Source organism: Myotis davidii, unplaced genomic scaffold, assembly GCF_000327345.1.
Source record: "Myotis davidii unplaced genomic scaffold, ASM32734v1 scaffold32, whole genome shotgun sequence".
NCBI lineage: Eukaryota > Metazoa > Chordata > Mammalia > Chiroptera > Vespertilionidae > Myotis > Myotis davidii.
Genome location: NW_006286587.1, coordinates 547,031 through 560,146, shown reverse-complemented (window position 1 = coordinate 560,146; position 13,116 = coordinate 547,031). Strand labels below are relative to the sequence as shown.

The 13,116-nt window shown below is 53.1% G+C and overlaps 1 protein-coding gene across 1 annotated transcript in view; it reads right to left on the bottom strand.

Annotated features, from left to right (window-relative positions):
* Positions 1-6: 6 nt before the first annotated feature.
* TGM3 (transglutaminase 3) overlaps positions 7-13,116 on the bottom strand; it is a 36,585-nt gene continuing 23,475 nt past the window's right edge. Inside the window, exons 8-13 of the mRNA XM_015560232.1 lie at positions 12,507-12,610; positions 10,406-10,651; positions 6,674-6,982; positions 4,114-4,271; positions 917-1,050; positions 7-500 (exon numbers count right to left, since the gene is read on the bottom strand). Of these exons, the coding sequence (XP_015415718.1) occupies positions 353-500; positions 917-1,050; positions 4,114-4,271; positions 6,674-6,982; positions 10,406-10,651; positions 12,507-12,610 (1,099 nt within the window). The 3' untranslated portion in view covers positions 7-352. The remainder of the gene's footprint in view (positions 501-916; positions 1,051-4,113; positions 4,272-6,673; positions 6,983-10,405; positions 10,652-12,506; positions 12,611-13,116) is intronic.

Genomic DNA, 13,116 nt, shown 5'->3' with positions numbered 1-13,116 from the left:
TCCCAGCTGCAGGCTAGGGATCAGCAAACAGTCCAAACCGTCTTGTTCCCTGTATCCACCCAGAGAGCCGCTGGGCCAGGCGCCACTCCCCCTGCTGCGCGGATGGGTGAGAGGACTGAGCAGGACCACGGGGCCCACAGGCAGGCGGCCACAGGGAGAGTCGGGGGACGTGCAAAGTGGACACGTCTCAGGCGGGTGGAGCCAGCCCAGCCTGGGAGTAAGGGAGGGGGTGTGCTGAGGCTGGAGCTCCCCGTCCAGGCAGCCTTGGGGGACAGAGTGGGTTTCCCAGGCCGGACAGGCGAGCCCTGCCTGCTCCGTGGTACCCAAGTTTGTGTGGCACCTCTTGGGCCCTTCACACTGCCACGTCGACAGACAGCATGGCCTTGATCGCAGGGAACTTGTTGCAGGAGAAGTCAGCGACCAGCTGCTTGGTGCCACTCCGCGTGGGCATGATCTCAAAACGTACCCGGGACTGCTCCTTGGGGCGCAGGTTCGGCACGCTGGTGGGGAAGGGCATGAATCAGTGTTGATGGTGACATTCACAGACCGCAGGCTGGACAGGCCTCTGTGGCCTCAAGTCCTGCTCTGGTGGGGGCTGGACAAGGTCACTGCTTCTTTAGCTCCTTCTAGCTGCTGCCTGGGTCCCGGGGTCCCTCCAGCCCTGGGACCCATCGGCAGGGGTGGTGGGGGTCCTCTGATCTCCCAAATATGCTAAGCCCTCGGGACCAGCTCCAAGCTCTGGTGACCTGGACTTCCCAGGAGTTTAGGTTTGGTGAACCCTAAACCAAATGCACATGTGTGTGCCTATGGGCAGATCTCCGGCTCTGAGGCTAGAGAACCTCTGTGTGCCCTGCCTGGGAGGCCCCCCTCTGGCCCCCTCCCGCCGTCCCACATGGGCCCCAGGCCTGAGACTCACTCGATCTTGAGGCTGCCCAGCAGCAGGCCGCTCCCCTCTACCATCAGCACGCAGTTCTTCACCGGCTCATCCAGCGGGTTGGAGAAGATCATCTGCACGTTCACGGGCTTCCGCATGCGCGCCTGGTCCATCAGCTGCAGGGAGAGAGGGTGGGAGTGAGTCAGCCGCCACTCACTGAGAGCGGATGGGCTGGGTGGGCGACTTGGTGATGGGAAGATGTCACTGAGGACGAAGGCGGAGAGGACTGTCTGTTTAGTCCTCCTAAGTGCCAGTGCCATCCATGCAGGGTTTTCTAGGAGATTGCTGGACCACCCCCACCCCCCCATGCTACACAAATGACACCAGGCTTAAGGGAAAAGCTGAGAGCGCTTTAACCTCCCTGCTGGGTGCACAGGCCCCCTTTCCAGTTCTTCCCAGGATGACAGCCTGGCTCCACTGGGGGGCCGCTCTGAGGGTTGGGAAAGGTTTCATTCGGAACTTAATAACAGTGTTTTTCCTGAACCTCTGCTCACTGGTTCTCTTTCTTCCCTTCCAGCCTGGAGCCCCCCCCCTCCCCCCCGGAGGCTGCAGCTTACTCCCCTCCCATGGAGGGGCCCTCACCACCTTTCAGGCCATTCTCCTCTGACGACACCCCTTCTAAACCTCTGGGGCCCGGATTCTCCCCATATGTCATGTTGTGGTCTGGACAGGGCTCCAGCATTGTGCCGTCTTTGGTCAGAAAAGCAACCTGGACGATCTGTTCGCTCCCAAAGCTGAAAGCTATGGTTCTGCCAAGGAGGCGACACAACTGGGCCTCAGCTTCCTCAGCTGATGAAACTAGTCCTTCCTTCCTGCCCTCCTGTCCGGGCCTGGAGGGACCAGATGAGATCAGGGATGGGAAGAAAGCGTGTTGGAAATAGAAGCTAACTGCCAACCAGTACCAGACAAGATAAGGAGTTTTGCCCTAATTATTATCTTTTCATATAGATCGCCCCTCAAGAGTTTAAAAATCTGCGCCCTGCTCTCAGTGAGCTATGCGTTGATTCATTCAACAGAGACAAGAATGTCCTGATTCTCTGGAGGCTGAAGTAGAGGAGAGAATGTGCCGAGAGGAAATTCAGACGAAGATGCCCCAAAGAAGAAAGAGCAGATGCCTGTTAACAAGATTCAATAAGAACGTTCTCGGTGGCACATTTCCGGCCTGAGTTCCTTTCTAAAGATGTTATGGGCTCTTTAAAGACTTGATATGGAAATCCCAAAGAAATAGCACAAAAGTGATGAATAAAAGATAACGCTATAAGAAAGGAGGAGGATATTGAGTAAGGGAATATAATGGGGAAAACCTAACTTCATTTAAACACTGATCATTTTAACACAGAAAGTTTTCATAACTGAACGGGCTGCTACTCAGCCTCGCCTCCCAGCCTCTGGAGCAGGAATCAGCAGTCAGCTGTCCATCATGTGTCCAGGGACCCTGCTCCCCTTAGAAGCGCCCTGGGAAGCAGGAGGGGCCTGAGCAAGCAGAGGACAACAGGGACTGACAATGAGAACTCTGTGGGTGGCGAGAAGAACGCGAGCCAGGAGCCAAGCGTCCCTGTGCCGTGGAGAGGGGTGTTTCTGTTTTACAGACACTGATTATCGGCCCAGAGCCTATGCTGGGGAGACAGCCAGGGGCCGGGAGGACACTCCCACCAAGCAATTCCACCAATAGAGGGGTAACGTCAACTCTGCCCAATGCTGTGAAGCAAGAGGACATGGGCTCTGAGGAAGTTGAACTAGGGGCCAGGCCTAATCTGGGGAGGGGGTGGGATGCCAGGGAAGTCCCCCCTGAGGAAGGGATACCCTGCAAGGGACGCATTTTCTTATCCCCATGACACAGTTGGAGCAACTGAGACGCAGGGACGAAGGGACTTCCTCAGGGTCGCTGCTGAGAAGTGGTGGGGCCTGGGTACAAGGTTACAGGCCCTGCTCAGCTTCCCCCCTATTGGTAACGGGCCATCCAGCCACTGGCTCCTTAGTGCCCGAGGTGGGGGACCGCCGCCTCATTCTGAAGCACTGATCAGACTAACCGGGACAGTGAAAGGGTCCCCTGACCCCTGTCTGAGGTCAGGAACCCCTTCAGCGAGGGTGCAGCTCAGACAGGGCTGGGACCAGGGCAGCCACAGTTACCCAGCTCTCAGAAATCTGTGGCTTGGGAGGCTGCTGGCAGTGTGATCGAACAGAAACAGGCCTAACTGTCTAGACAGGTGTGGCGGATGGCAGATACAGCAGGCGCCTGATCCATGCGGCTCTCTGGGGGACCTCACGGGAAGATCCCATCCCCTCTGCCTGTCCTTGCCTGCCAGCCCCTACCCCTCAGCTGTCTGGCTATGGTGGCCTCCAGCCTGGGTTGCGGGGTGGGTAGGGGCCCGGGTCTGGGGGAGCAGGGAGAGGCTTGGAGTCGGCACAAGTATTTTAGGGTTTGGTTCTGAGGAAGAGACCGTGTGGTCCCATGCGCCTCCCGCAGACCTGCAAGCCCCACAGCCTGGGCTCCTAGGAGCCGGGCTTGTAACCACAAACACAGACAGAGGCAGCCTATTTCTCATCCACCGAGAAGATGCCGCTGTGGCTGCAGGCGAGCCTGGATGCTCTGAAAGGGCCTGGGCTGGGAGTCCCGGGCCTGAGGTCTAGCCCTGAGCTGGCAGTGACTGGCTCTTTCCTTCTCCTACCCGCTTGGTTTACTCTGTAGGAAATGGCAGTCTGGGAGCACGAGAATTGGCTCCTAGAGTCTACCAGTGGTGACTCTGGGGCCTGGAGAGTGAGTGGAGAGATGCACGTGAGCTGCTTTACAAATGTGTCTGAGACCGGGCTGGGGCCCCCCAGGCAGGACCTGCCCCTTGTGCCCTCTGGGTCCTGAGCCTGGCATGGCCCAGGACCCAGCAGATGCTCAGGGTTGAGTGCGTGTGTGAGTGAACGGAAGAGTCCCTCCAGCCACTGCTCAGCTGGTACCCCCAGTGGGTCTAAAACAGGAACCAAGAAGCCATGGGGCCATGTGCCTGTTTATCTCACCCATGGGGCAAGGATATTGGTCTGAGCGAGATCTCTTGGCTGTTCCATCTGGCAGAGGCTGGACCCCAGTCCTCTGCCCCTTCCCCAGGGAAGGGCCTTCCCTGTGGTCTGGGAGGACTGCGGCTCATGGGGTTGGCTGGCGGGGGAGGCACCCCTTCCCCACTCCTTACCTTCAGGGTCAGCGTGGGGTTGTCCAGGATGACGTCCCTCTCTACCACCACCTCGGCCTCATCGGAGGCCCGGCACACGGCTGTGGTCCGGATCATGTTGTCCGCCTTCAGGTACTTTTCATACTGAGCATATGTGATCTTCACAGGATGCTGGACTTCTGGAAGGCGAAGTCAGGGGAGCAGAGTGAGAGGGAGCTGATGCCAGCCAAGTCCGTGCGAGCGGGCCAGGAATACCTGTAGCCCCGAGCTTGACCAAGCCCTCCCTGGGCCGGGCCTGGAGGAAACTCCCCACCCTGCCCTGCGCAGGCTCCAGGCAGGGCCCAGGGCTCGGGCTGGCGGGGCAGATTCCCAGGAGGACGGGTTCACAGGCACTGAGCTGCCTCCACACCCAGAAAATGTCGTGGGGGCGAGTTTCCTCCCGAGGGGCAGGGGACAAATAGGAATGTTAACTCACTGTCTAGTGATGATGACACAACAATTAGGAAGGGAAGCCAGGGATTGACCAACTGAGTGCTTACAGGGTTCCCTCGGAGGGAAATGCCTTTCTCAGCTTTTCTCCATTTATCTGGCTACTCCCCAAACGTCAAGGCCATGTCTCCCTCCTCTGTGGTCCAGGGCACCCCACTCTCCTTCACAGAGTCACGCTGGGTGGCTTATACCCCCACCTCCCTTCCTCCCCCCAACCCAGTGTCCTATACCCTCTGAGGTAAGACTGTGAGGAGGAAGCGGCCTCTGCTTTGGGGCAGGGGGGCGGAATGCCAGTCTGCCCCCAGTGGGGAGACAACAGGTCCTTGCACCGCTGGTCCTACCCTCTCAGACAATGAACCCTGGGGCTCCCTTCTGAAAAGAGAGGGACTAACAGAGTCACCCAGAAAGTGGTGAAGCGTCAGGCCTCCGAGAGCGAGCGCTTCACCTGCCTCCTCCCCTCCCATTTCACTGCTGCCTCCTGCAAAAACGATGCGTGTAGTTTCTGGAACCATTTTCCGCCTGTGAATGCTTTTCGGCCTTCAAAACTAGCTCTCCCCCTGAGCCTGAGAGTAAGCAGCGGCCAGCCGGCTGCTGCAGGTGCGGGAGGGTTTCTGCTAGAATTCCGAGAGAAGTCAGCCTGCCTGCCCGGAGTGGGGAATGCTGCCCTCAGACAGGTGTGGCGCGTCTGGGGTTCTCTGCAGACAGAATTCTTTCAGGATGGGCTGTGTAGTTAATCAGCCTTTATTAGTTCCTGCTGTGAAGCAAATAGCCACCCCACCCTTGTTAATCTGCTTTGTAAATCCCAACTTTTCATAACAGCTTGGGAAATTTTGCCAATGCGGGCACACCTGCTTTCTGAGGCTTCCCCGGCACCAGGCTTTCTCCGCTCCACCTCCTCCCTTTTTGTCTGTGCCACCCAGGGGGCAAGGACTCACTGTTCCTCCCAAATCCTCGAGCTTCCCAGAAAACCCATCACTTACCAGGCAACTCCACTCACCCCCTGGCAGCTCAAGACCACGTGGCATATTGCCACCTTTCTAGGGTCAAACCTGAAAAGGGGCTCATTGTGGGGTGGCGGGGGGTGGCATGAGGGTGTGTGTGGCAGCTATCTATATACATCCTTGATCCGTGGTCGGCAAACCACGGCTCGTGAGCCACGTGCGGCTCTTTGGCCCCTTGAGTGTGGCTCTTCCACAAAATACCACGTGCGGGCATGCATATACAGTGTGATTGAAACTTCATGGCCCATGAGCTGCCTCCTGCACACCATGGTTTGCCAAACCGCAGTTTGCTGACCACTGTCCTCTCCCAGGGTAGCACTGGACTTTAGCATCAGGAAACCGAGGACCGAGGCCCTGGAATTGCCACGTACGAGCTATGACACTTAATTTCTTAAGCGAGTTACAATCTCTCTAAGCATCAGTTTTGGCCTCTGTAAAATGGGGGCATTGGAATCTATTATTTTTTAGAAGAGCAAGTGAGGCAGTGTATAAGGAAGTGCTCTGCACACTGTGGGAAGTGGTATAGACCTAAAGGCAGTGATTTTCAACTTTTTTCATCTCAGGGCACATAAACTAATTAGGAAAACTCTGCAGCACACACACACAAAATAGATATTTTTTGCTAGTATGATCCACAGAAAAGGTATAATTTTGATTCATCCACACCAGATGGCTAATGTATGTTGGCTGCTGTCATTTTTTTTTGACAGTCTAAGGGAAAAGAGGTCAGTGCCCCTGACTAAATAGTCAGGGTTGCATGTTTTAGAAATTCCTGTGGCATACCAGTGAGCCGCGGCACACCGGTTGAAAATCGCTGCTGTAAGGGATACTGCGGTATGTCTATTATTTCCCAAGCCTCCTTCCTTCCTCTCCCAGGGCACGAAAGAATTTGGGTTGGCACCACCCTGACTTGCACTGCTTGCCATGATAGTAATTTCCCAAACCTCACGACCCAAGGCTTATTAACCAGCAAGGCCGTGTCCTGCTCCTTCCTTAGACAACTGAGTCAGTTCCAATGCGAACTCTCCAACCCCAACAGAATGTCAGCGGCCTTGGACACACGGTGCCTCACAGCCTGCAGGATGAGTTACCTTCTTCAGGGTCCAGAGAGATGGTGACCGAGTCCTTCCACACCTCGTGGACAAGCGTGCCGTTGTAGACGATGGTCCAGGCCGTCATGTTCACCGTGACCGTCTTCGTGTCTCTTGTCAGGTTCTTGAGCGTCAGGGCCAGGTTGACTTCTTTGCCCACTGCCAGGATGCCATTGACCTTGAACACCCCAGAGATGCTAGGCTCCCGTTCGTCTCTTTCGACCTCTGTTGACGACGTTGGGCCAAATGTTCTGTTGGGTTTCAGTTTCCCCACTGCCTTGTCAAACACTTGCCTTTCCTGGCTTGAACCTGTGTCGGGGGAAAGAGAGCAGCATATCAGGGATACAGTGGCAACCCGTACAGAGGACAGCACCCTGCCGGAAAGGGGGCCTGGGACTGACACCGGTGCTGCCGCACAAGGATTCTGATCCAAGCAAGTGGCCGGCCTCTCCAGGTCTCCATTCGTCCTCCTTAACGTGAGGCTCACAGACCAGCTGGGCTATGGGGCTTTTCCTATCAGCTAAAAGTTCCCAGGGAACTGTAGGGGAAGCTCTACCAGCAACTGTGTAAGATTACTATCTGATTTGATATTTTGTGTAGGTCAATTAAGTTAGATTTATTTATTCATATTTTGGATAGAAAGTCCCTTGTAAGACTTAAAAAAACAACCAGATAATTTGAAAATAAATAAAAACTGAGCTGAGGCCTGGCCAGTGTGGCTCAGTGGTTGTGCATCAATCTATGAGGCAGGAGGTCACGGTTCCATTCGTGGTCTGGGCACATACCCAGGTTTCGGGCTTGATCCCCAGTGCGGGGTGTGCAGGAGGCCGCCGATCAATGGATTCTCACCATTGATGTGTCTTTCTCTCTCACCCTCTCCCTCTCCCTTTCTCTCTGAAGTCAATAAAAAGATATATTTTTTAAAAAAGCTGAGCTGAAAAGGTTAGAATGAAGCAGAAAAAAAGGTTATGACTTAGAATTGACTTTCAACCACTAAACCGTGTTGTTCTGCTTTCTTCCTAAGGGTGCTTTACGAGTGAAGAGTGGTACTTTTGTCCATGTCAGTTGGCAAAAACTTCCCATGGTTGGTATGGTTCCAAGTTATGACTAGTTGTCAAGAGACTTCAAGTTTCAAAAACACAAAGGACAGGTTTTCTTTTTTTATGTGATGGTACAGGTGGCCCCAGGAGAATGGCCATGATGTGCAAGAGCTGAGTAACTGGCTCCACGCATCTGAGCCAGTGTTGGGCACTCAGCTCATAGTAGGCTCCCTGCCTTGACCTGAAGACAGACACACTATCAATGAGAAGGTGTTGACCTTCCAGGAACATGAAACACAGATAGAGGGCCACAAGGAATTACCATGTTTCTATCTGCAGACCATACTTCTAGTCCCACCTTGCCCCACCAACCTGAGAAATGTTTAAGACACCAAATGACTTACTGTAAGCACCTTACAACTTAGCAAGGCCTTTCCCATAAGTTACAGGTAACTGGCTGGGACCTCAGAGGTCCACTCATTTTAACCCATCACATTAGAATAAAGGCTCTAAGTGGAGAAGCAATTGGCCCAAGAGATAGTCTAATCTGGGGATTAGAGGCAGAGAGAGAGCCAGTCCTCAGGACCCATAGTCCTAGGTTCCTCCCATACACCTACTGAAAAGGAGGCAGGTGGCCAGATTACCCAGGCTGACAGCGCCTGGTGGGCTGGGTTCCTTTTGGCGCTTTGCCATCCTCTAGCCGAGCTGGACATCCACATCCAGGGCTGATGTCTGTGCAGGGAGCTGAGCCTTCTGTGCCCGGGACCGCGAAGCAGGCATGTTTGTACAACGAGGCTCAGAGCCTAGATACCTATATAGGTCACCTGCTGGGCTTACTCAAGACTCAGCTTCCTGCTACTGTTTTCGCCCTTGTGTTGCTATTGCGCAATGCTTAGCAACCCATTTTATGAGCTTTTCTCCCCCAGGGCCCTCAGAGACAAACTGGCAGCATTAAGTAAGGAGACCCGGGCAACCACAGGCAGGTGATGAGCCCTGTTGTCACGAAGGGGCCAGGGCCTTGCCAGGAGTCCTGCAGGGATTCCCCAACCCAGCTACAACCTGGCCCCATTGCTTAGGTTTGACTGGGACAGCCATAGCCCCCAAGATGTGACAGGAAGATGAGGCACCCCACAGAATCATACATCTGAGTGCAGTGCACTTCAAAAGTCCCCTTGGGCGCTCCTTATTCCAACGAGGCTGCAGACATTCACGCTGGTAAAAATCACCATTTATTAAGTCCTCACTCTGTGGCCACACTGCACTTGGCACTTTAGGGCACAAGCTCATCTGTACTGATGACAGGCATTGCTACTCATTTCGCAAGCGAGGGAGGGACCAGGGCTCCTAAGAACCCTGCACAGTTCTAAGTAGTAGGGCTGGGGTTCAAATTCCTGACCCGGGTGATTTGCTCTCTCGTCTCTTACACTGGTTTCGACACCATGACATTGCTGAAAACGCTCGCCCTGTGCCCGCCTTCTCCTGCCTGCGAAGCTCGGCAAGGGCAGGGGCCCTGTCTGAGGGATCTTTGTTGCCTCCCTAGAGCTGAGCACAGAGCAGACACTTGAGGAGGTGTCAGTCCATGTTCATTGACTGAGAGAAGGGCCATCTGACCCCAATGGTGGGAATGGCCAGCAGAGACAGATGGGGCCAAATTGAGGCCACTAATCTCATTGCCCTGGAGTTGTGCCTCAAAATGTCCACAAATACCACTGCCCAGAAGGGTCATCTACTTGACCTTGGAGTCAGACCCCATCTCCTGTGCTCAGCTTTCCTCCTGTGCGAACTGCAGCCATCACCAACAGTCAGCAGTTGCACAGAGTTTTAAGGTTTACTTGGGGATGTATTGTGGGCACCTTTATGACATCACCTTTCTTGACCCTCAGAACCAACTGTGAGGATCCACTGAAGGAACTATTTCATAGCATTTGCTGGCCCCATTGAGGAGGGGCTGTGGCTGCTAGGGCAAGCATTGATTTCCTGGAGGCTGTTTCTGAAAATGAATATCACCTTCAAATGTAGAACTTTTGTCACTATTGAGACTCCTCAGAGAGATAGGCTGTTGACTCTGATAGCAATTTCCAAAATAGAGCAACAATGTCATTTGAGTTAAGGGTGGCCTCACAACAACTAGTCTTCCTGGTGACTTTGGGGGGTTGGGGGGAGACAGCAAGCATGTAAATGCTGATTTCAGGGACCTAGGCATTCGCCTCACTTCCTCCAGCTTCTTGGGAGTTAGAAGTGTATATAGCACAGCCACGTCTTCTGGGTCAGGTCTCTGTCCGTTTCTTTGTTCAGATCATGCTTCCTGCCTGTGTTACTTGGAGGCCAGGGAAGTGGGAGGACTGACCAATGTCTCCTAAAGCACTTGGGGGTCTCCCATGGGGCCAGCTTTCCCCTGTGTGTTCAGTCACAGTGCTGTCACCCCATTAGTGTCCTTGGCAATAGGACACAGCTGGAGATGAGCTGGAGTGGGAGCTGTCTGTGCCCCGTGGCAAACGTCTGCTGGCGCCAGTCTGTCCTCACTGGAAGCAGTTTGGGGAACTGGGTGCTAGGTGCCAGGGAGCAGTCCTACCATTCAGGCAGAACTGGCTGAGAATGAGGGAGGAGCATGTGGACTTTACCTTCCCCACCCTAAAGCCGTCTTCCCACCCTCAGGCCCCGAGTGGCACAGCCCCACCAGTGCCCCTCCTACCTTCTGGGTACTTGTACTTTTCGGTGACATCCATGCGAGAGTAGCTGCCCACCGCCTTCGTGCTGATGTATCTGCCAATGGTATTTGTGTCTGAGGAGTTCTGCTTCTGGGTGTTGCGGCGGGCATCATAGATCCAGGTGATGCGGTCGGCATTAACCTCCGCAAAGATGAAGGGCATGTCGAAGTCCAGGTTCACATCGCCCTCTCGGACAGCTGTCACTGAAGCGGGGCCGCACTGGAACACCCCTAGTGGCCAAGATGCAGAGGTTGGGTGCATGCCAAAGCCAGGCCCATCCGCAACAGCCCACCCAGGACCTGTGCTGCTGGAGCCCATCCATAACCACCCAAGTCTCCTGCCTCTGCCCTGCCAAACTCCTGCAGCCCCAACGGTCTGCCCCCTCTCATTTGGCACTCAACGCAGACCATCATTATCTTCGGCAATGGCACCTGGCCAGACACCACCTCTTTAGAAGACTAGCCCAATCCGGAATTCTGTGGGTGCAGAATTCATGCTGACACACTGCCCTCAGTCTTACTGTCTTGCGCTCAGGGTGGCCTCTTTTCTTTATCTGCAAATTGTTCTTCCCAAGTCATCACACCTGTATTCCTGGAAGACTTACCTGAATATCCAGCCCACAGGAGTGTCTTGTTCCTCTGAGCTCCCAAGCCCTGACTGTCCCCTCCCTTCTCTAGCACCCTTGGTAGGTAGTGCTGATAGATAGATCGATATAGACAGAGAGATAGATGGATAAGTAGGTAGATAGATAATAGATGAATGGATGGATGAATATAAATTAGATCTAGATATATAGATCTAGATGTAGACCTAGATCTAGATATAGTTTAATTCATGAAATGCCCCGCTGTGAAAAAAGCAAGGTGCAGCAGAATAGAAAGAAGAGTGTTATCCAATTTGCATTTACAAAACAAATAAACAAAAAAGGCACACACACGCTTTTATGTGCCTAGAACAGTCACCTTCAACTGTTTCTGTTTCTTTAAACCATGACCTCTAGAAATAGATTTTATGTCTTGCACATATATGAGCCTGAAACGGAAGTTTCGCAGATAGTGCTTACTCTTACTATGTCCAATACATCCTGCTATTTTCTTTCCTTCCCCCAACCCTTTTCCATGCCATCTTATTCATTCCTTAAATTGATGGTCACAACCCATTAACTATATTAGTATTATTTTGTTGTTAACCCTCACCTGAAGATATTTTTCCCCATTAATTTTTAGAGAGTGGAAGGGAGGGAGATGGGTGGAGAGAGAGAGAGAGAGAGAGAGAGAGAGAGAGAGAGAGAGAGGAACACTGATGTGAGAAAGACACATTGGTTGGTTCCTTCCTGCACGTGCCCTGACTGGGGCTGGAGATCAAACCCGCAATCCAGGCACATGCCTTTGACAGGAATCGAACCCAAGACCCTTTAGTGCTTGGGCCGATGCTCTAACCACTTAGCACACTGACCAAAGCCCACTAACGATTTTATAACCACTAATGGGTTGCAGTGAAAAGTTTGAAAAACAGTGGTCCAAAACATATCTGGAGGGTTACTATCCTATCCCCAAGCCCCCTCACCCCCCCCAAATCTGGTCACATTTGTTGCTTCTGATAGAGAGGCTGCATTGGGGAACTTAATGTTCATTGTAAGTCCTTTGAGAATGATTTGAAAAAAAACTTTTAGCATGCGCACATATTACTTGTATAATTAACTTGTTTTAAGTTTGAAAGAAATAACGAAAAAGGAAGGTAATGGACAATCCTGTGCCAGGAGGAACAGACAACGAGAGGAAAATGACTGCTGGCAGAGGACAGCTTCCTTTTCTTGTTGCCTGGCACGTGCCAGGGCCTCCGCAGCAGCGACGGCAGCCGTGCAGGCACAGGGAAGGCATTCAGTTAAATAGCCGCTGGAGCCAAGCAAAATGAGAAGGCAATGTACTTTGGAAATACATCGTTTTAATCCCATTGTGACCTCCAGCGATGGAGAGGACTCAGGTGATCTTCCTGTGCCACTGCCCACTACTATAAAGAACTGAGAGGCTGTGACTTAGAACTAAACCCAGGTCAGGGGCCATGAGGGGGCCAGCGGGGGGTTACCTTGACTCCTCTCCTGGGGGGTGGCGTCCAGAACCTGCCATCCATTGTACGAGGGGCCCAGGTCATTCCGCACGAACCAGCTTTCATTCCAGACGTGGAAATTCCTGCAGACGGAAGCAGAGACTGAAGAGCTTTCCCAAGGCCACCCAGCTGGTGAACGGCAAGACCCTGTCTCTGATCTGACAGTGCAGGGCTCTGATGCTGGTCAAGTGCATTTACTCCGTGTCAGCTACTGTGCGAAACCTCGGCGAGCATTGTCTCACCCAGATTCGCACAGTGCTGTGAAAGGATACTATTTGTTTTTTAATCCTCACCTGAAGACATGTTCATTGATGAGAGAGAGAGAGAGAAAAAAAGAGGGGAAGAGAAAGAGAGAGAGAAACATCGATGTGATAGGGAAACATGAATCGGTTGCCTTCTGACTGGAGATTGAACCCACAACCTAGGTATGTGCCCTGATTAGGAATCAAACTTACAACCTTTTGGTCTATGGGACGATGCTCCAGCCAACTGAGCCACCTGGCCAGGGCTGAAATGGGTACTATTTCTATGCCCAACTCATAAAAGGGGATATTGGGCTCAGAGAAGTTAGCAGCTAACAATGACAGAA